This window comes from Diplotaxodon limnothrissa, linkage group LG10, assembly GCF_057381915.1.
Source record: "Diplotaxodon limnothrissa isolate DT_005_m linkage group LG10, D_limnothrissa_male_GT1.1, whole genome shotgun sequence".
Taxonomy (NCBI): Eukaryota; Metazoa; Chordata; class Actinopteri; order Cichliformes; family Cichlidae; genus Diplotaxodon; species Diplotaxodon limnothrissa.
The window spans coordinates 10,215,782-10,238,029 of NC_140605.1; the positions used below are offsets into that span (position 1 = coordinate 10,215,782).

At 38.5% G+C, this 22,248-nt stretch overlaps 1 protein-coding gene across 1 annotated transcript in view; it reads left to right on the plus strand.

The window, feature by feature from the left end:
* The window catches only part of LOC146623890 (roundabout homolog 1-like), a 79,433-nt gene extending 65,443 nt beyond the window's left edge, over positions 1–13,990 (plus strand). Inside the window, exons 10-29 of the mRNA XM_085364856.1 lie at positions 3,878–4,083; positions 4,175–4,256; positions 4,330–4,498; positions 4,615–4,781; positions 4,882–5,003; positions 5,668–5,902; positions 6,036–6,157; positions 6,325–6,496; positions 6,834–7,031; positions 7,678–7,704; positions 8,251–8,290; positions 8,481–8,635; positions 8,785–9,144; positions 9,233–9,352; positions 9,443–9,578; positions 11,812–11,964; positions 12,057–12,502; positions 13,180–13,320; positions 13,414–13,635; positions 13,818–13,990. Coding sequence (XP_085220982.1) covers positions 3,878–4,083; positions 4,175–4,256; positions 4,330–4,498; positions 4,615–4,781; positions 4,882–5,003; positions 5,668–5,902; positions 6,036–6,157; positions 6,325–6,496; positions 6,834–7,031; positions 7,678–7,704; positions 8,251–8,290; positions 8,481–8,635; positions 8,785–9,144; positions 9,233–9,352; positions 9,443–9,578; positions 11,812–11,964; positions 12,057–12,502; positions 13,180–13,320; positions 13,414–13,635; positions 13,818–13,990 — 3,446 coding nt within the window. The remainder of the gene's footprint in view (positions 1–3,877; positions 4,084–4,174; positions 4,257–4,329; positions 4,499–4,614; positions 4,782–4,881; positions 5,004–5,667; positions 5,903–6,035; positions 6,158–6,324; positions 6,497–6,833; positions 7,032–7,677; positions 7,705–8,250; positions 8,291–8,480; positions 8,636–8,784; positions 9,145–9,232; positions 9,353–9,442; positions 9,579–11,811; positions 11,965–12,056; positions 12,503–13,179; positions 13,321–13,413; positions 13,636–13,817) is intronic.
* Positions 13,991–22,248: the final 8,258 nt, after the last annotated feature.

The window sequence follows — 22,248 nt, forward strand, 5'->3', positions numbered from 1 at the left end:
AAGAGCTTTTTCTCATCCAAAGAAAAAGAGCTCATAGCGCCAAACAGTCATTGTAAGATATATTAAATTGTAAGGTAAAGACTCTACTTAAAGACATTACAAGAAAGCTTGCCTAAGAGAGTTCAGGCTGTGTTAAAGACTAAAGGTACTCATGCCAAATATTTTAGCTCATTAGAATTATGTATGTTTGCAAGTTTCAATAAATTGCTTCATGTGTTTCCGGTTTTCCCAGCAACATATAAAGAAATGTGTTTTGACTCAAGACTTTTGCACAATACTATATAAATCTTCTCTTAAAGAAACATTTCCCAACCTGCAATTGTGCAGTAAATAGTCTAAATAAAGATGGCTGCACTGATCATCATTAATCATTAGTTTGCCTTAACACAACACAGCACAGACTGGTTTATTGTACTCTAGATCTAGAGTTCAGTATATGAGGTTTTTATAGAAATTGGTCTGAGGGACTCTCATCCAAACTATACATGATGAAATAACTATGCTGATTGCCTTAAAAAGCAATTTGAATGTGCTCGGAGGCCTACAAAAGTAATTGCAGACACAAGTAATTGTGCACCTGTGTGGTGATGAATAACTACTTGTACGTCTGTGTGAGTTCTATGTACGTAAATACATTAAAGAAAATAATTGCTTCAGTTTTGAACAGACTGGTAATGCATCTACACATTGAGTGGATCAGTGCACCTCTGTCAGTTGTCGTGGACAGTATTCTGCCCATACCAATAATGTGTCCTGCAGCCACCTTAGTATGAAAGTGAGAGTCTATTCAGTAAAAAGGAGGTGGGCTGTTCATGGGTGTTTTTAGGATTTTTTCCAGCAGTCTGCACAGCTCTACACTCTCACTTGCACATTTTTTTTCTCTCCACTCTCCCCTCCCCTAAATTCTATCCATCCTACCACACGCCTCTCATCCCCATTTAGAGTAGTGCATTTGTATGGTAATAACTGGTTCACATTACCTCTGGCAGTTTTCAAGGCACACTTCCATCACCTTTTTTGGAGGTTTTTTTTGTATTTTTTATCTAGAGCCCCTGCTCCCATCCAGGGTTTTTTTTTTCAAATGTAAGAGAGCGAGAGAGTCTGTTATCTAAGTTAGACTGTTATTAGTTGGGCTTTGCCGACATGATTGGATCCGGCTCCAGCAGTACCTACAACCCAATGAACGATTAGTTGCTCTCCGCTGGAGGGGAAAAGTTGATTTCTTTTTCCTCCGCTGCCTGCGCAGCCACCTAAGCTTATTGTTCTCCCTCTTTACCAATTTACCCCTCAATATCTTCCACATCTTATCTGTCTTTTGTTTTTTTCCCAGGCCTTCATTTTCTCAACTATTCTCAGTTCTTATTTTTATTTTTCTCTTTCTCTTTATAACTTTAACATTTTATTAAAATGAATCCCTAATCTCAAATTCTGTAATATACCACTGGCAATGACATTGTTGTAGAGAAGAAAATGCAGAAAAGGGTTGGAGGGGGAAAAATGTCAGCTAAGATCTCACTTGTCCCCCAGCCACTGCCCATATATATATATATATATATGTATATATATATTAGGGGTGCAACGATACACAAAATTTTTTCGATACAAAAAAAATGTTCATGCCTTTTTAATTTGTCATTTATTAAAATTATAAATATATATTTTAACTCAAAAGTACAGTTTTTAAATTTAACCCTAACCCTTGTGCGTGTTTTTTATTTTGACAGCGAATGCGCAGCTGCGGACCACTTATGTGCAGCCCTGGTTATTTAGCTCGTCATATTGCAGCCACAGAAATTCTTTTGTCCATGAAACCATAAAGCTGCACTTTCTTTTTGCCTTATAGTCTGATTTGTCATAACTTCTCCGTTTTGTGGTAAGCTTTTCTTTGGCTGTCACTTCTTCACCCTGACCTGTCTTATTTGGCTCAGCAGAACTAAAATATATATCTGTCTGTGAAGGTCATCGTAGTCAAATATATATCCTGCTGCTTTTACACACACACTCACATAAGCTCAGCGATTCTCTGCGCGATCAACCTCTCACATGTTTAAGCTGCGTGAGATTTCACTTGTCATGTTTGCATAGTAAGCTAACAATTAATTAGACGATGTCAGAGGAATTGGTGCACAAATTATCATCACTCACAGATCAGTGCTGTCGCTCTCTATACACAGTTCGCCCGATTGCAAAGTGAAAGCAAAAAAACAAGCGCAAATTCAAACGCGATTGCAATATGTCACATATTGACAGTGGCTCACCGATGCCAATGACATAATTACCCAGCTACATTTCTGAAAGAATGCAAAAGCATTGACATATATTTTTCCTTCCTACAATAGCCCGACGGGCAGGGCAGAGATAGATTTTGGTAGCCCGACTGAAAAAATCGCTAGCCCCGGGACGTCGGGCTAGCGATATTGCGAGCCCTTGATGAGTGATTGAGGAATCACTCATCTTTGGAAAAGAGAGTTTATTAAAGAGAAATGTCTCTTTCCAAAATAAAAGCTATACTATCCGCTTCTTCTGGGCTATATTCTCAGCAGCATATTAAACATATAAGGAGAATGATGTGCTAATAGCTGTCTAAATGACTCGGCAAAAGTTAGTAGCATGCTTGCTTGTTTTTTTTCTGCTTCCACTTGTCTTTGCACTAGGATGATGTCGGCGTAAATGTGCAGTCATATTCGTTGTGTTCCCACTAGTGCTTTCAGGTTAATCTCGTTGAAATGACCTTAACGCCACAACACGGCAAATCTCCGTTAACGAGCTACCGCCGATCGCTCCGTGCATGGGGCTAGACGGCCAACACGTTAACGAGCTAACTGCGCTAACACACTAGTTCCCACCCATGTAATTGAGCATTGCATGGCACATCCAACATACTGTTTTACTTTAGTCCATGACTTGCTTACCTTCAGGGTCATACTCACATGAAAACCAAAATAATTCCAAACGCCAGATCTGAATGAGGGTGGGGGAGGTCCATGTTGCTGAGAGCTTAACTTCTGTCTCGCTAGCTTGCCCTGCGCTCTTCCTTCTGACGATGCTGTCTGTGTTGAGCGCTCAGTGAATCTGCGTTCGATTACTCCGCCTAGGCTGCACTGTCGAGCCTAGGCGGAGTAGTCGAACGCAGATTCACTGAGCGCTCAACACAGACAGCATCGTCAGAAGGAAAGTTGATAAAAGAAATTACAAATTTTGTATTGTTCGATACATATGCGTACCGAACCGAAAGCACTGTATCGAACGGTTCAATATCGATACGAATATCGTTGCACCCCTAATAAATATATATATATAGATATATATGTATGTATATATGTATGTATATATGTATGTATATACATATATATACATACACATATATATATACATACACATATATATATACATACACATATACATATACATACACATATACATATATATATATATATATATATATATATACATATATATATATATATATATATATATATATATGTATATATATATATATATATATATATGTATATATATATATATATATGTATATGTGTATGTATATATATATGTATATATATGTATATGTATATATATGTATGTATATATGTATGTATATATGTATGTATATACATATATATACATACACATATATATATACATACACATATACATATATATATATATATGTATATATATGTGTATATATATGTATATATATATGTATATATATATATGTATATATATATGTGTATATATATATATATGTATATGTATACCACACCACATGCTGTTTTGACACTGACTTCACTGTGTATTTCCAATGAGACATATCTATAATTAATACATGTCATTTTGTGGTTTAGTCATTCACTTTTCCATTTTTCTTTCCTAGCTGGGTCAGACCACCCTCCTCCTGTCATTAGACAGGGTCCGGTCAATCAGACTGTTTCTGTAGACAGCACAGTAACCCTGGGTTGCCAAAGTGTTGGCACTCCAACACCTGCCGTTCACTGGAAGAAAGATGGTGTGGTGGTGTCTCCTGTGGACTCCCGTATGTCGCTAACAGAAACAGGATTGCTGAACATTCACTATGCTAAGGTAGTAGATAGTAATACAGCACTTACTAAGAACTCACACTGAGCCAAGGCCACCTGTCAATGTCTGCCTCCTCTGTATCTTCCATCCTTAGCTGGGAGATACAGGTTTCTACACCTGCGTTGCTTCTAATTCCAATGGAGAGGCTTCCCGAACAGCGTACTTGCAAGTTGAAGGTAGGCTATTCAGATATACAGAAAGTCCTGCTAGGTTAACTTTTGCATGATTTTGTTGCTGTCTCACTGGCAGAGTTTGGAGTTGTTGTCCAGTCTGGTCATCCCTCAGACCCTAGCCTGATTCCCAGTGCTCCATCTAAACCTGAGGTGACTGACATCAGCCGTACCTCTGTCACTGTATCATGGAAATCTGGCCCCAGTGGCACTGCACCACCCACCTCTTATCTGATTGAGGCATTCAGGTTAGAGACTTGCAGGGTCAAACGTGTTTTAACGAAGTCATTCTCTTTAACATGGATCAAGCTTGACAAAATATTCCCTGTGTTTGTGTGCTGTCATTTTTGGCCACTCTCTGCAGTTACACATTAGGCAGCAGATGGGTGACCCTGGCAGAGCATGTGAAGGCGCAGACCTTTGTCCTGAGAAACCTGAAGCCTGGAACTGTATACCTCTTTATGGTCAGAGCAGTGAATTCCTATGGCCTGAGTGACCCCAGTCCAATCTCTGACTCCATCAGAACACAGGGTCAGTCTGGATTTTCCATTAGTTTTTAAGCTTTTAAATGCCAGCTTAGCCACAAACACACTGAAATTTTATGCTTCTGTCCTTCCTTTGGTACACACAGACAGCACTGCCACTATGCAGGGAGTGGATCATCGTCACATCCAGAGAGAACTGGCAGATGTTGTTATCCACCTGCGCACGCCAACTGTCCTTTCGTCTTCCGCTGTCAGAGTGCAGTGGACGGTAAGCGAAGCGACTGGCTTGAAGTTAATGTAACTACAGCAAAAAATAATTGCCTTGTTTGTTTTTTTTAAACATGTGGACAGATTTAACAAATGATATGAAAACCAAGGGGTCAGGATGTTAAAATAAAGATTATTGATGCTGGCAAACCTTTTAATTTAGGGATTCTTGACTGAGAATCTAGACTGCCCAGTTTCCCAGCATTTATTAGCAGAGAATAAAGCACAGTACGGAGATGCAAATTTATTGGTCTGCTACATTGCCAATTTGTTCCAAGCACATAAGAATGTCTGATGCATTTTTCTGTGTGGATGCCTCCACAAAAATCTTTAAAAGTATCCCATTTTGTAATACTGTGGTTCAAATGGAAAGTGCTGAGTCCTATGCTGGCTTAATTTTAACCAGAACCTTACTGAATGGAAACCATAAATGACTTCATGCTGAGATTTACAGTGAGAATCCACAGATGATAAAAAGATAAAATGCATCACCCTAAAGGAACATTGAATTAACTGAGTTTTAACAGATCTGTTAAAACTAGATGTTTAACTCACATACAAATATTATTGTGAGCCTTTGAATTGAATTTGTTTAGTTTCCGGTGTTCAAAAAGAGTCTCATTGTCATGTGGTCTGATATCTTAACGTGTTTTTATCTCTGTTAGGTCGAACAGCAGTCCCCGTACATCCAGGGTTACAAGGTTCTCTACAGGGCGTCTGCTGAGCATGGCCAACCAGACGGGCAGTGGATTGTCCAGGAGTTACGTGCCCCACTTGAGGACGGGGTGGTGATCAGTCAGCTGAAGAAGGGATCCATCTACGAGTTCAAAGTGCGTCCCTTCTTTGACGAGTTCCAGGGAACTGACAGTGAGGTGAAGGTGGTCAGGACACTGGAAGAAGGTGAAGTTTTGTCTTAGACTATCTATAAATACCAAAGAGATAGTGATTTTAAATATCATTGTACATGATCATCATACAATATCAGCGACTCTGTTAATGTCTCCGTTATTAACTGTGTGCTTCTTTGTCTTAGCCCCAAGTAGAGCACCCCAGGGAGTGACAGTCACAAAGACTGAGGCCAATGGCACTGCCATTCTCGTTTCCTGGAAACCTCCTCCAAATGCAGAAGAGGCTGGACTCATTCAGGAATACAAGGTTATTAAAAAAAAAGACAGCTATCACTCACTCACTCCTGTACTTGTCCTTCTGCGTCTTGTATTGCAACTAAAATGCAAATTGTATCTCTGTAAGACTTAAGGTGCTCAGTGTGTCCCTCGGGCAATCACTGCCCTCTCATCTTCATCTCACCTTCTTCTCGACAGATCTGGTGCCTGGGTAATGAGAGTCGCTACCATGTAAACCAGTCAGTGGATGGCTCCACCTTCTCCGTGCTCATTTCCAGTCTGGCACCGGGGATTCGCTACAGTGTGGTGGTTGCAGCTAGCAATGGTGCTGGACCTGGAGTACAGAGTGACGTTGCTTTCTTTCAGTTAGGTAAATGTTCTGCCAAAATGCAGTGTTAAAATTAGAAAGCCACACGTCTGAGCACAGCAACAGAATGTTTTAGAGAAAACCTCCAAATGCAGTTGATCAGAGCCTCCTTTGTGTGTTCAGTGAAAAATCTGAATGGAGCATAATGCTGTTCTTAATCTATTCATGGTTAGATTCACATTTTTTTATGTTTGTTTAAGCAATGCCTTTCTCTCTTTGGGCCCTTTAACTTTTTTTTTTTAACATACTAAAGGGTCCAGTTATACTTTCTGCATTTTCTGTACATATGCATGTGTGGCAATATATGTTTGAACCTTCTCCTTTTGTTTTTACTGCTCAGACTCTGCAGGCCAGATGATGGATATCAGCGAGGAAAGAGACACATTGTCCCAGATCTCAGATGTGGTGAAGCAGCCCGCATTTATCGCTGGCATTGGCGCCACCTGCTGGTTGGTTCTCATGATTTTCAGCGTGTGGCTGTACCGTCACCGCAAGAAAAGAAGCGGCCTCAGCAGCACATACACTGGCATCCGCAAGGGTGTGTGCCTTTTCCCTATGTCCTTACTGTACAGTAGTAGATGTAAATATCAATTTCACATCTATATGGGCCAAATGTGCCTACATTTGAAGACTTTTAGGACTGTAGAAGGGATCAAGCCATGACATGTTACCACCACACTGATCATCAATTGTCCTTTCAGTGATATTAAGGAATATTTTCTGTGGCTGATAAGCAGATCACATCAAACGGTCAGACACAAAGACTTCAGAAACAAATTTGCATTTGCAGACATTCAAAGGCTGACCTTTAATTGCTTATTTGTAGAGTGCCATTTCCTCAACATAGCACAGTTCTTGGAGCCACTGGCCTGTCAAACTGCCATTAGCATGTGTGCTACAATATTGCTGATATTTCTTCCCTGTCTCCTGGGTCGCCTGTCACCCTTATTAACCTTCTTCTGGGCACTTGTGTCAGAGGCAGCACTAACACAGGTGGCATGTGGTTATTAAAATACTTGTACACCTTAAACTTTTACATGAGGAGATGCCCATCACACAGCAGAGGTTGCATACAAAGGTCTGCAATGTTATAATGTACTATGGTAGTATCTAACAATTTAGATACTAAAGTAACTAAGTTACAAAAGAGTAAAACTGATTTCTCTTGTCGTTTGTTCCTTCAGTTCCCTCATTCACCTTTACACCTACAGGTATGTACTATGTGCTTTAGCTGCTAATACATGTTAGATTTTATGTGGCAAATGATTGGATATGTTTATTCATATAACATTTGTTTCATAGAACAATGGAGAGAAACATATGTTGTATGGACACATTGCAACAATGTACTTGTCCCATTGGACCAAGTGCATTGGCTTAGGTTAAGTTCATTTGTTTATAATTTTTAAAATATGGAATCTCTCAAACAAGATTAATATCTTTTATATGACATTTTACTACTGGAGAAACTGCGAACAAGTGTTACTAAATCCATTGTGAAGTTGTGTTGTGCTGAGATGTGTAAAGGAACAGACAATTATTTGTGGTGTCTTCATGCAAATTAAACTAGACAGTTTAACAGACGCAGAAACCAGACACAAACTATACACCCCATGGATAGAAGCATGTAGACTTTTTGCTTTAATTTTTCTTTTTCTTTTTTTGCTTAGACTTCTTTCATGTTTTTTTTCTGCCTTTAGCGCTTCATCTTTTTGACAGCTCATCAAGGCTGAATGTTTTCCTCTTTCTCTTTGCAGTTGCATATCAAAGAGGAGAATCAGTATGCAGTGCTGGCAGGTGAGGTATTTTTGTCCCTTTGTGTTGAATAAAAAATAATAAAAGAAATGCACTTGCACAGTGGAACCACTAGGGGGAGGTGTCTTCTTGCTTTAAATGTGCTGTAAGGCACCCAGTCCATGCTCACTCATTACTCATTTATGAAGGTGGCAGGTTGTGATTGACACCTCTGTGATCCTCCTTGTTGCAGACCTGGCCTTCTCAGCATGGGTGAACCTCTAAACCAGCTGTGGCTGCCAGACAGTTGGCCAAATGCATGTGCCAATCATAAGGACTGTAGCATCAACTGCTGCAATAATGGCAATGGCACTAGTGACAGTAACATGACAACATACAGCCGACCAGGTGAGTGCAGTCTCACAAACTCAGACTTAATTTAGCTCTGTTACAAGCTTACATACATATTGCTCAAGTAATAAAAATCATACACCTTGTAGCTGTGCTAAAATTTGTGTTCTTGCATGCTCATGTGCTGCTTTGTTTCACGTACTCAGCCGACTGCATAGCCAACTATGGAAACCACCCAGAAAACAAACAGGAGGGACAGCTTGGGTCTGAGACAGCCATATACACTGATGTGAATCTCTCCAACAAACTCAATGAGATTAAAACATTCAACAACTCCAACTTTTGCTATGCAAGTCCAGGAGGGGATTCAGCAGCCACATATGAGCCTATTCCATATGCCACCACACAGCTCATTCAGGCCAGCATTAAGAATAAGGCAGCCTCTGGCGGCTCAATAGCAGAGCCTCTGGATATACCCTGCTGGAAACAGCCCCCCAATTTGCCTCCAATACCAAAGGAGATGGCAGCACAGATGCAATACAACTTGACTGAACAAAAAAGTAATGGTAGGGAAGACCACCTTGATATGTTTTACACTATTTTTATATAAAAAATAGAAATACAGGTACATTTTTCCTGCTGCTTTGTCTTCAGATCATTTGCAAGGAGGAGAAGGAATGATTCATCCTAAAGCTATCCCCTACAACCAGACCCGAGATCACAGCACAGGTGGCTCACACCACAGTTCAGACAGAGGCAGCAACAGCACCTCAGGTGAAGCCAACAACTAGTCTGTACTGTTTAATATTAATGAGGCAAACCGCAGGACTTTGTTTATCTTGATGTTTATTTTTCATTTCTCAGGGAGTCAAAATCAAAAGAAGGGAATACGGGTCCCAAAGATCCCAAAACATAATGCAGTAAGCTGGGGAGAAGCCCTATCTCCTCCTCATGCTAATGCCTGGGACTGTGATGAATATAGCCTTCCCATGGAAAGAAGGTAGGAGGAAAAGATACTTGTATTTCTACACAGCACATACTGATAGACAGATTAGCATATCCCCTTCAGTTGCCAAAAGCAATATGGAAGCAATTAGAAGTTTACATAGGCTCATCATGGGCATGGATGCGATGGTAATTTTGGGATTCTAACAACATCTTTCTTTTAACTGTTCTTTTTCCAAGATGGAAAGGTTGTACATCGTACATCTTTAACGATTAAAGAAAACAAGAATTAGCTTTACAAATTTTAATTCATTTTGGGTTTTTCTGTAATCCACAAAAGGATAATAGTATATTTACAGGGTCAGATACAGTATATACATACATCCAAATTAATATTTGGTTAAATGTCCCTTAGCAATTTGCCCTCAGCCAGATGCTTTTGATAGCCACCAACAAGCTTTTTGCATCATTCTAGGTGGATATTTGACCACTCATTTTGACCATTCTCTTTCAAAGAATTGGTAGAGTTCATTTAAATTGATAGGTTTCCTGATCAGGCCCAGCTTTTAAGCATAGTCGAGGTTGGGGCGTTGGGAAAACCATTCCAGAAGCTTAATTATAACCTACTTTATCCACTCCAAAACCAGTTTTAAAGTGTATTTGGGATCATTGTCGTGTTGGAACACCCAACTTTGCCCAAGTTCAAGTCATCTATCTGTTGAGTTGAGGTAAAGCTGAAAAATATAGAGGTAGTCCTCTTTCGTCACTATTCCATTCACTTTGTGCAATGTACCACTACCACTGGATTCAAAACAGCCCTTGAGCATGACGTCACCAACACCATGCTGTGCAGTTAGTACAGTGGTCGTAGGTTTGAAAGCCTCACCTTTATTTCTCCAAACATAACTCTTGTCATTGTGGCCAATTAACTCAATCTATATCTCATCTGACTATAAAATATTTCTCCACAAGGTATATGGCTTTTCCAAGTGCACAACTATAAAGTTCAGCCAAGCTTAAATGTGCTGATTTTGGAGTAGGTGGTTTTTTCTCAGACCATCTAAAAGTTGTGGACAGTGATGCTGGTGTTGCAGTAGTTTTCTGTTCATAGCAAGCTTGAGCCTTGGTGGTTCCTGTATTCTTCTTAACATCCTAACTTATTTACTCACATCTAAGTGTGACAGTTTGAACCTTCTTCCAGACCCTTGGCAAAGTGGTGACGCATTGAATAACTTGTACTTACATAGAATTGTTTAAACTGATAATCTGGAAATCTGCAGTTTATTAGAAATGGTTCCAAGGTACCTGTCCAACTTGAACTCAACAGTTCTCTCCTTCTTAGATCTTCACTAAGGTCCTTTGACTTTCCTATTGTTCTGAATATTGGTCAATCCAATGAGTGCTGTCAGACAAATTGTTTATAATACGGCAAAGAGAAACTACGGGTTGAAGTCAATCATGATCACTAACAAAAAGTTAGTAGGCCTGGGCTAGTTAAAAGACATTCTAAAACCTTTAGCACAGTTTAATAAATGCGTAAATGTATACATTTCAAAATTGTGTCCCTTGTGGATAAGGCCCAGTGTGGATTAGATTAGAAAAAAATCCAAAATAAATTAAAATTTGTGCAAAAAAATCTTTTTTTTTTTTTTAAACTGTAAAAAAATGTATGTTATACACATAGGCATAGAACACCTTAAAGAAATAATTAAAAAGCCCCAGATTACCATGACATTCATGGCTATGATGAGTGGATATAAACGTCTGAGCACAGCCTTATATAAAGTAGTGCATTTCAAGCTGCTAGAAAACATGCACTTCGTTGTGCAAAAATATTATTACTTTTAGTTATTCTTCACTGACCCCCCACCCCCTGGCACAGGACAAAACACGGTCTCATTATAACAGCCAAACCAATTACAATATTCACATTTATGGCATTGACTGACAGTTAGTTTACTATTAGAGCAGGATTATATAACTGGAATTACATTATGACATGTTTAATGAAAAAAAAGTTGCCATGGATTTTGCAAACCACTGGTTTGCCCAAGGACCTTAAGGCACCAGTTGCTGTTGTGGATAATTTAATCTGTCACAATTGGGCAATTAAATTGTGCTTTTAGTTCACTTCTGTATGTTCTGTATTTTTCTTTGATGGAAAGTGTTGATGATGCACCGAGGGCTTTGCATTAATATCTAATGAATTGTGACTAATATGCCAGGACTTTGGCAAATGGTTGGACTTCTTTAGCCATTTGATTATGTCAGCTATTCTTTTTTATCAGTTTTAATCCAGAAGAGAGAACTGAAGGCTGTCCAACTCCACCAGTTAGAGGGCCAGTCTCATCCTCTACTGAAGTATCTTATAATCACCCACCTATCACACCATCACAGGGAGACCTGACTAATGGCCTACACAATCCAGCAGAACATCTCAGGTAACCCACGACCGAATTCAACGTGCATACATTTATTAAAATAAAACTATTGTCATGACAGAATTTGACAGATTTTTAAATTCGTTTTACAGTCAACACGTCACAAGCAACCCTCGCCCTCTTTCCCCAACACATACCTACAGCTCAATACCGCTCTGCGTGGGTACTGATGGACAGGAAGAGAATGATGAAGATTTGGAGGAGGAAACAGATACAGAGCTCACTGAAAGTCATTACAGCCAAGACCACAACCACGAGAAGCACAAACACCAGTTGCACCACCAGTCCCCACACAAGCAGCTGCTGCATGGACTGGACCAGACCCCGGCCTCCAGCACTGGAGATCTGGACAGATCAGTCACAGGGTCTATGGTTAACAGCTGGGGCTCAGCATCTGAGGACAACATCTCATCAGGCAGGTCCAGTGTGGTCAGCACTTCAGAAGGATCCTTCTTTACAGATGGAGATTTCAACCAGGCAGTAGCCTCATCGCGGGATATTGTTGGCCTGCGCATGTGCAGATACCCAGAGGAGTCAGGTGAGGAAGCATATGGGGAGTTAATACAGTTCAGTCCATAAATATTTAGATTAAGACACACATACTAGCCATACTAACTATCAAAATCCTCAAAGCTCAAGCTGAGGAGAAGTGGCAGCAATCTCTGGCTTATTTAAATGAAAAATAATCTGGTATTTACGTGTGTGTGTGTGTGTGTGTGTGTGTGTCAACGTGCAATTCATGCAGTATTTCACTAACTTTTATATGTAGCCCATTATTTTTAAAGGCTCAAAATTAGACAAACTAACATAATTCTATATGAAAGGGTTTATTTTAAGTATTTTGATCTTTTTGGTTTCACTAGCAAAAAAGAAGTCCCAAAAAAATCCAAGCACCACCCTAACCTGGATGACTGACAACCTTAGACCTCATTAAAGAACATTTGAAATAGCCAAACTGTTCAACTTTTGCAGAAAATGTAGAGCTGTATTACTCACAGAAAGAAGCTGGTGGAGGTGTTTTGGCATAACTATTATTATTATTATCATAGAGACAAAAACAAAAGTCAAATTCTCTTCCAATTATAATAATAATGGATTGCATTTATAGAGCGCTTTTCGGGGCCCTCAAAGTGCTTTTACAATTACAATAATAACTGTAAGCTTACCATATGTTATATGTTAATCTGTGCTATCTATGTCCATGGGATGATTTAGGGCGGCGACAGCAGCGACCCAGCAGTCCCATGTCCACAGATAGCAACATGAGTCCTGCAATAACACATAAAAGGCCCAGGCGCCATAAACAGAACCAATCTGCTCCACAGGGTTACCAACCCAAAGACGTCTTCAGTGATGGTAAAGAAAGACCCACGGATAAGTTTTGCTGTTGCATACTGTGTCTCTTAATGATTGCAATATTTAAAATTCTGTGCACTGCTCTTTCCACAGACACTTGTATGCCTCTGGATTTCACCAGCCAGATGTCCCATGGTGACTATAAAGTGAGGGGGGCCACGCTGCCTCGGATGGGCCCTGGGGAGGCCCGGGGTAGACGAGGCAGCACTGGGACTCACAGGGTCAAAGAGGCTACAGTTGAGGAAAGAGAGAGCCAGGAGAATCACAAGATTCCATTAGCAGGAAAAGGGAGCAGCAAAAACCGACAGCACTCTGGTACTATATGGATAATGTTGCTCATTTTGAAACTTAAATTTACACCCAAATTATAATGGAGATTTTTTGCATTTTATTATTTTATGTGATCTTTTTTGTCTCTTATCATTTTAGGCCATTGGATGTGTGATTAATTAATTAATTGACTGACTCTTTAATTGATTGATTTTCTCTTTTTCAAGAATTTGGGGACATTCTTCTGTACAGTCGTCCCTCTTTCCCATCAGGACAAACTCAGACAGTGCCAAATGAGTCTAATTCATCCAAATTTGCATCATCTGGAGACTCAAGGACTAAACAGGGTGGACAGGTGGCACCTTTGGGACAGGTGGAAGAGGTACATGAAAATGTGTAGCTAACACTTTGCGTGTGTGTGTGTGTGTGTGTGTGTGTGTGTGTGTGTGTGTGTGTATATATATATATATATATATATATATATATATATATATATATATATATATATATATATATATTCATGTGTATGTGTGTGTAGGAAAAACAAAAAGAGGAATGAGACTAATGCTGTTTTGTTTCCACAGTTCCTGAAAAGCTAAGAAGCAATGTGAGCTCAACAGGATTATCCTATTGTTGCTTCAGAGAAAGGACTACAACCTTTAAAAAAGTGGAAAAGACTCCAAAAATACTGCACAATATAAGTTTTTTTTAAAGTCAGATTTCTCATTAAGTGTTGGAAAAAAAGGAAAAAAGTGCTCTCATCTTTAAGTAACTAGACTTTTATTTGATGCACTGTTTATTGTTTGCTTTCTTTTGCTGACCAGACTCCAGGACACTGACCTGTTGGAGGCTGGCTCTAGTAATATAAATGCACATTTGATGGCGGTTGTGATTGTCTACAAAAGTATTGTCCACAATGACTGCTTGATGCGGTCCAGTATGATCTTTGTTTGTCAGTTGTCTTGTTACTTTGCTATAATTGATATACAGTCATTACCTGCCATCTTGTAAATTGTTTACTGCCACAGAAGTGCTTCAAATTCAAATTTTATATAACAGTGTTAATGTTTTCTAAGTGATGTATATGTTGTCTTTGTATTATTTGTCCTACTTTGGTTAAAAAAGCACAATCACATAATTTTATTCTAAGTCATTGCTATATGAATTTTCAGTCCTACAGAAAACACGTTTTTTGAGTCTTGCTGATCATTTCATCATGCTGATTGTTGATTGTGATTGTGCATTCAGTTGCGTACATTTCAGCTGTTTTCATTCAGATCTGAACTATCTGTTGTGTGTACTGAGAGAATTGCATGCAGATTCACCTGTAGGAGGTTTTACTTAACACCATGACTGCTTTGTCCTCCCACTGGGATGATGAAAGTTTGTTCACGGACTGGTTTCATTTATTGTTTCTCTTCACTGAATTAATTCTATCTACTCCTCTGTTCCCCTGACCCTGGCCAACTTATGGTGTAGAGCTGGACAACATGCCAGTCTGCCAAAATACAATATGTGACTCGCTTACTGATGTTAATTCATATATTGTAATTTGAAATACCTGGGCTGCTTGAAACCACAGTGACTACAACAGTCAGTGATATCCAACTACAAGCCAACCAAACTGTTATTAGTCCAGAACTAGACTGAAGAAGTCGCTTGAATGAGTGACAAAACATTTCTCCCACTGAAAAAAGTTTTGTCCAGATGAACAGAGCTGAGCTTTTTGGGAACTAGGCAGCCAGTTACCTAAAATGTTAAACCGGTCATATGTAGCCAAACAAATGTTGAAAGTCCATTTAAGTAAGGTCAAGTAAAAAAATAACATTTATATTTTAAAAAAAACATATTTAAAAAAAACAAAAACAATCATTTTACTGTTTATATGTTCTAGAGTTTAGTCATATTGTCCAGCTCTATTCTGTAAGTTAAATATGGAACAAATATGTCACTTTAACTACTCTCTTCAAATAAATATTGCTGTTCATTAAGCGACAAGAAATAAGGTAGTAGTTCATTTACTAACACAATACTGACAATATTTATTCCACTTTCCAGTTTTAAGGAGACAATCGTTATCACCTCATGAAGAATATATATGGCTAAATCTGGCCACTGTACACACCATGACATTTACCCACATTTTTTGCATCTTTTTTCAAAAGTTAACAAACTTTGTCCTTGAAATGTATGTTTCTTAATGTGAGATGACAACTCCAATGCTGAAGACAAGGGTAGGATGCAACATGCATACAGACAGTAGCCTTTATTAATGAAATCAAAAGTCCAACCATTAGACAATCTACAAGGTGGAAAAGAATGATGACATTACCCAGTGGAAACAACCAGGGAACAGGACCTTATAAAAGGAAACACAGGACTATACAGACACTGAGAGGGAGCTAATTACACACTGAGACAACGGAATGAGCTGACCGTTGGTAAAAAGAATTCATGACAGGCAAGGACAATGGAGGGAAATGAACAAAGCAAAGCTCAAACTACACACAACAGAATACTATGTCAACATAAAACGGGAAATTAGAAAAAAAAACCATGTAGAACAAACAAAAATACAAGAGAAGACAAGAGGAGAGGATGGAAATAAAACAATGATGTGAACTTGTCCTTTTTTCAGCTTTTGTCTGAAAATACAGAAAACACAAAATCCTGAATGTTTCCCCAGTGCTCAAGAAGTTCAAGTTATATGACATACAGTCCTCTGAAAAAGTATTTGCCCGAATTCCTATTTAGTTTTTTGCATATATTTCACACTTATACATTTCAGATCATCAAACAAATGTTAAAATTAGACAGAGATAACACAAGTAAATAAAAAATGCAGTTTTTAAAATGACTTAATTTCTTAATGAAAAAAAAAGAAGGTATCCAAACTTACCTGGCCATGAGAGAAAAAGTAGTTGCTTAAACCTACTAACTGAAAGTCACATTGCAGGGGAGGAACTTTAGTCCACTCTGCTTTGCAAAATTTGAAGAAAGGGAAGTCAGCCACATTGGAGGTTTTTCAAGTATGAAAGTTTATGCTCATTTTATGCTCATGTAATTATGCTCACGAAGGATCGCAATTACATATGAGTCCAACCAACTTTGTTTGGTCATTTTGTTCATGTTTTTAACCGTTCAGAAGTGGACTTGTTGATGTGTTTTGAGTCATTCTCCTGCTCTAAAACCCAAATAGAGTTTCAGAGCACAAAACTGATTGTTGGACATTCTTCTTCAGGATTTTCTGGTAGACAGCAAAATTCATGGTTCAATCAATTATGGCAAGTTGTCCAGGCCCTGAAGCAGCAAAGCAGCCATGGGCCATCACACCACCAGCAGCATGTGTGACTGTTCCTTTTATGAAATGCTGTGTTAGTTTAAAAAAAAGTTTACTGGAAGAGAGATCTTCCAAAAAGTTCAACCTCTGTCTCATCAGTCCACAGATGTTTGCGCAAAAGTCTTTGGGATCACGGGACTTTGTTTCTTTTTGGTCAGCATTGATATCTGGAACTCTCTTCCTATGGGTGCATTTTTCCAGTCTCTTTTTTATTGTGGAGTCAAAAATTCTTACCTTAACTGAAGCAAGTGAGACCTGGGGTTCTTTAGAAGTTGTTGTGGGTTCTTTCTGGCCTCCTGGATGAGTAGGTGATGGCCTCTTGAAGTCATTTTGGTAATCTAGTCATTCCTGAAAAGTTCCATGTTTTTGCCATCACTGTGATTTTCTTCCAAAGCCTTAGAAATAAATTTTTTTAACTCTTTCTAAGCTGATAGATATAAAAAGCATTGTTCCTTACCTGTTTGTTGAGTTCCTTTAGATTGTGGCATGATGTGCTACTTTTTGAAACCTATTAGCCTGCTTCACTTTGTCAGACACAGCTAAAGAAACTGAAAAGAAACTCCACTTTCTAAAGAAAATGCCTAATCACAATTAGTTCATGATATCTGCGACATTAGCTATTATGAACATGTCGTCAAATGTACTTTAGGTCATATTTTTGTATTTGGTAGGTAGGTTGTTAATTCGTTTTTTGGTTTTTGATTTACAGATATTACTCAGTTTATTCAGTTTATGTTGCGCACCATCCTGGTTTGTGATTGTAAGGTGAGGTAGATTAGGAAACACAAGAAGAGAAAATGAGATTGTGTGATGGGATATGCATTTTAATTAACATCATATAAACCTTAAGCAACAGAGGAGTAAAACCATGTGAAATAATTTTAAAAAATTGCTATTTCATATGTCAACTCTCCCTGGACTGACACAGTAAGTGGTATGTCACCCACAAATAATTACTGTGATTAATTCCACTATAGTGATGATCAGTGTTTGGGAGTAACGGAATACATGTACCGCCGTTACAAAATATGAGTAACTGTATTCTGTTACCGTTTTAAAAGGTGGTATTTAGAATACAGTTACTTTGATGAAATGAACGGATTACAGGGCTGTATTTCCCTGTTTCAAATGCTAGGCTATGCCCTCTCTATTTTTAGTTTCCACGCCGGTGGAAACCCAAACAAAACACGCATTAAGAGGCTCTGATGTCTGTGTCTCAATTTCGCGGCCCATGTCACCTCTACTTGCGGCCTGCAGAATGACGTGAAGAAATATTTTTAAAAATTATTCACAAAAATTATTTCATATGAAGGCAATAGGCAGAGTGTTACAGGCATAGCCCTAAAGAATGTAGCCTCATGGGCAGTGTAGTCTGTGCTGCAGGGAGAATGGCCTGCCATACCCGTTATGTGTCTGTGAGCCAGGGAGGGAGAAAAAGAGTAGAAAAGTACAAGTTGGCACCAACCAGAAACGGGAAATGGAAGCATGTAAATATAATAATAACCACTGCAGCCAAAAAGAGTGACTGACGAGCCCAGTTGTAAGTAAGCTATTAAGACTCGACTGTACACTGTGTTCGTGTTTTCCTCCGGAGCAATAAGTTCCGTTGGAGCAGCCTTTCAACACCTCTCTCTGTCTCTCGCAAAGTTGACCCAGACAACAAAGTAAAGCTAGTTTTCAGCTACGAGCCCAACATGGAACCCAACGTATTAGCCAGAGGTCCCTTTACGCTTTTACGGTTCGGAGCCCCGAACCTGTTTTACAGGTACGGAATAGTTTTCTATACAAGATCGCTGCAAAAAGTGCAGCCTTACCTAATGTCAACCTACTGTTACTCATTTTATATTAAGATTTCAAATCTAGTTGGTATTGGTATGGCAAATAACCTTCAGTAAAAGTAATAAATCACACAGCAATAGTACATTCATGTAGTTGTAAACGGCATGATAATATATTAAGTAATCCAAAGTATTCAGAATACGTCACTCTCATTGAGTAACATAACGGCTACGTTACAAAATACATTTTGGGGCATGTATTCTGTAATCTGTAGAGGAATACATTTGAAAAGTAACCTTCCCAACACTGGTGATGATGAGAAATTTATAAACATAGCAGAATAATGACCTTTTCATGTGTGCTGGACAAGCACATGATTATCCTCCAGAGTACATACTGCTTTAAGCCCTTTGCAATGATCACCTGAGATTCTGTAGCTGCCCTTTTGCTTTGCTGAAATGACATTCAGGAGTTTCATGACTGAGCCACAGCAATACTCAAAGCAACCTTTAAACTGTGTAAGAAATTTATTTATGTCATTTTGTTTTAGACTAAGCTATTGAACTTCTGCCCAGATATTTCAATATGACACCTCACCTTAGAGTTTGATTATCCATGTAAGTACCAAAAATTGTGCAAGCGTCTTCAACACCACTCACTTCACCAGAACTTGCAAGCTAAGAATGATCATTTTTCTCATCCTACATTGAAAATCGAACATTAGTCAACTGTTTAACAAATGTTTTAGAGGGATTTCAGGTCTTCAAATATATAGAAGGAAATTGGACTATCTATCTATCTATCTATCTATCTATCTATCTATCTATCTATCTATCTATCTATCTATCTATCTATCTATCTATCTATCTGCTAAAAGTCAGACAAAGGTTCAGTACATTCAGTCTTGTATGATGAAGCAGTACCTAAATTACATGATCTGTATACTAGTAGTATAGACATTTTCCATAGAATTATGTCTTCATTACTTAGGAATGCTGAATCTATGCTGACTTATTCATAGTGCTACTTCTTGTAGCGACATCAGATGCTAAAATATTTATCTAACATCTAAAACACAAGATGGTGCCAGAGCTTCTCTAACGTCAGTTTTCATTCCATATATTCAGACTTCCATTTAATATATTCGGATTTTCATTCAATATATTCGAAGTTCATTAATTTCTTGATTTTTGACACACGGTCAACCGATTGCCAAGAGGAGACTAGGAGCCAACATAATCTTAATAATTAAAGCCTTTTTCATTAATTAAACCTTCATCTCTTGCAGTCCATTGCTCCACTCAACCTAGAAACAATTAATCTCTCTGTTTGGCTGTTTACCAACTCTTGCAATTTGGTGTTCAGAATGTACACAGAATGCCAAGGGTAGGGGGATGAATGGATGTTCTCTTGACCTTGTAAATAGGGCTGCACATTGCACTGAAGTCCCTGCTTCATCCTGCTCTTGCTTTAACACAACACAGCTGAAACATTTTGTGCAAAAAACGCAATGTAAAGACCTTGGTGGGTTTCAATCTACAGTCACCATCATCCAAGTTTTATTTTACAAGTGCCCTGAAAAGTTATCTATCATTCAGTTAGAGGACTTGTTGGACAACACCCTTGACTCAAATTACATAATCTCTGTCATGATAACATGAACCATTTACTTGTGGCTACAATTTACAGCACTCTACACATTCATTTGCTACATTACAAAAGAAAAAGACTCAAAATTTGCAAGAAATCCATACTGACACATTGTGGAGTTAGTAATACATATTAGCTCAAAATGTGCCTCTACAAAATGTACCTCAGTTTGCATTACCATCTGCTCCTTAATACAAGCTGAACTCTACTGACCCCATTAGACTTCTTTTAGTTAAGTGGCACAAATAGCCATTCAGCTGAGTAGCATTCTGGTAAACCTTTATGCATTGCAATATGCCATAAACAAAGTTATAGACATTCATTTTGCACAGGACACGATAAGAAGCGGGCAACTAAATGCATGGAAGAATAACAGAACATATTCCGTTTTCTGAGAGGAGAAAAACATGTTTGAAAACAGTCCAAATATTGTGCTTTTACTTTTCAAGGTTTAATGAACTACTTCATGTGTAAATAAAACCTTCCTTCAATAAAACCATGAGATGATATTATGTGTCCAATATGTACATAAAGGTTGGCTTCATTTACAGTTGGATTTCTTGAAAAGCTTGAGCGATATGACAGGTAAAACTAGTCAGAAGGTAATGTCCATCCCAATTCTCCAATAGCGTTTAAAAAAAATATGAACTAAACTTAGTCATAGATAGTATTAAACACAGTCAGAAAAGCCAGTGGAGTACCTTAACCTGCATTCTATCCAAAAGACACCTGATAGCAATTGTGTGTAGTTGCAAAAAGACAGGTTTATGGGAAAATGTATTTCATACATTATCTTTGTAAACACTTTCCTGGTGAATTTATGGTACCACTCAATTGTTGTATCTGTTTTGTAAGTGATTATCTTTGGTATGAAACAGCCCTCTTATTGGCTAATTGGTTGTCGGTCACAAATCATTAGCCCTTCCTTATCACATGTTTGGTTTTACAACCAGCGTGGTTTTGCTCATCTAGAGGCTTCAGAAACAAATGGGTGACATCACTGCAGTTACATCCACTTTTTAAACTGTCTGTGTTAGTAATATATTTATGAGAAAGCACAGCTTCACCTCTAAGGTGATGATTATATAACCATTTCTAAACAAGCAGGCCCTATTTAAATGAACACACTTACATAATTTTATCAAGTCATTCATGCAATAAAGAACCTTTCCATTAATAATTTCAGTACTTTGATTGTAACTACATTGAATTCAGGACAAGATTAAGTTCTCCGAGTAATTCTGCTTCCTTCTCTAAAAATTATTTCTTAGCACCATGAATGACTGCTTTCATTTTTTCCCCCCAAGGACAACTGTCTACAGTGGGTTATTCAAGTGTTTGCCTTGGTTTCTAAGATACTGGATGTGCATGCGTGTGTGCCTGTGCATGTATGTGTGTGAGCTGCCAAGTTTCATTTTCAATTTTGCTCTGTTTATCCAGCAGATTCTCTGCAATCTGTTGACAAAGAGGCAGCCATGACAGCTAGGGCAAATGTGGCAAAATTGCACAGAGGCTGACAGAAAAAAAATGAAACTGATGGCTGTCAACTCTGAACAACTCTTTATAAGAGGACAGATCTATAGAGGCAGTATGGCTGAGTGCTGTGCTGCAAATAAAAATGTCGCTTCTGAACTAACAGTTGAACCGCAACTGTATCTCAGTTAGATGATCAGTTTTCTCCTCTTATCAACTTCAAAGGTTGAATTTTAATTTGTTGTGTTGTCATTGGTGGTTGGCCTCTCAAACACGTACGTGCGGTCATTCAGGCAACAGGATTTTCAGTATAATGGAGTTTATTGAGGATGTGCAGAAAACACTGTTGTGGGAAAGAAGCCCTGAGGTGATGAATACATCGATTAGCTTCGCGGCGGTGAAATAAACAGGTGGTG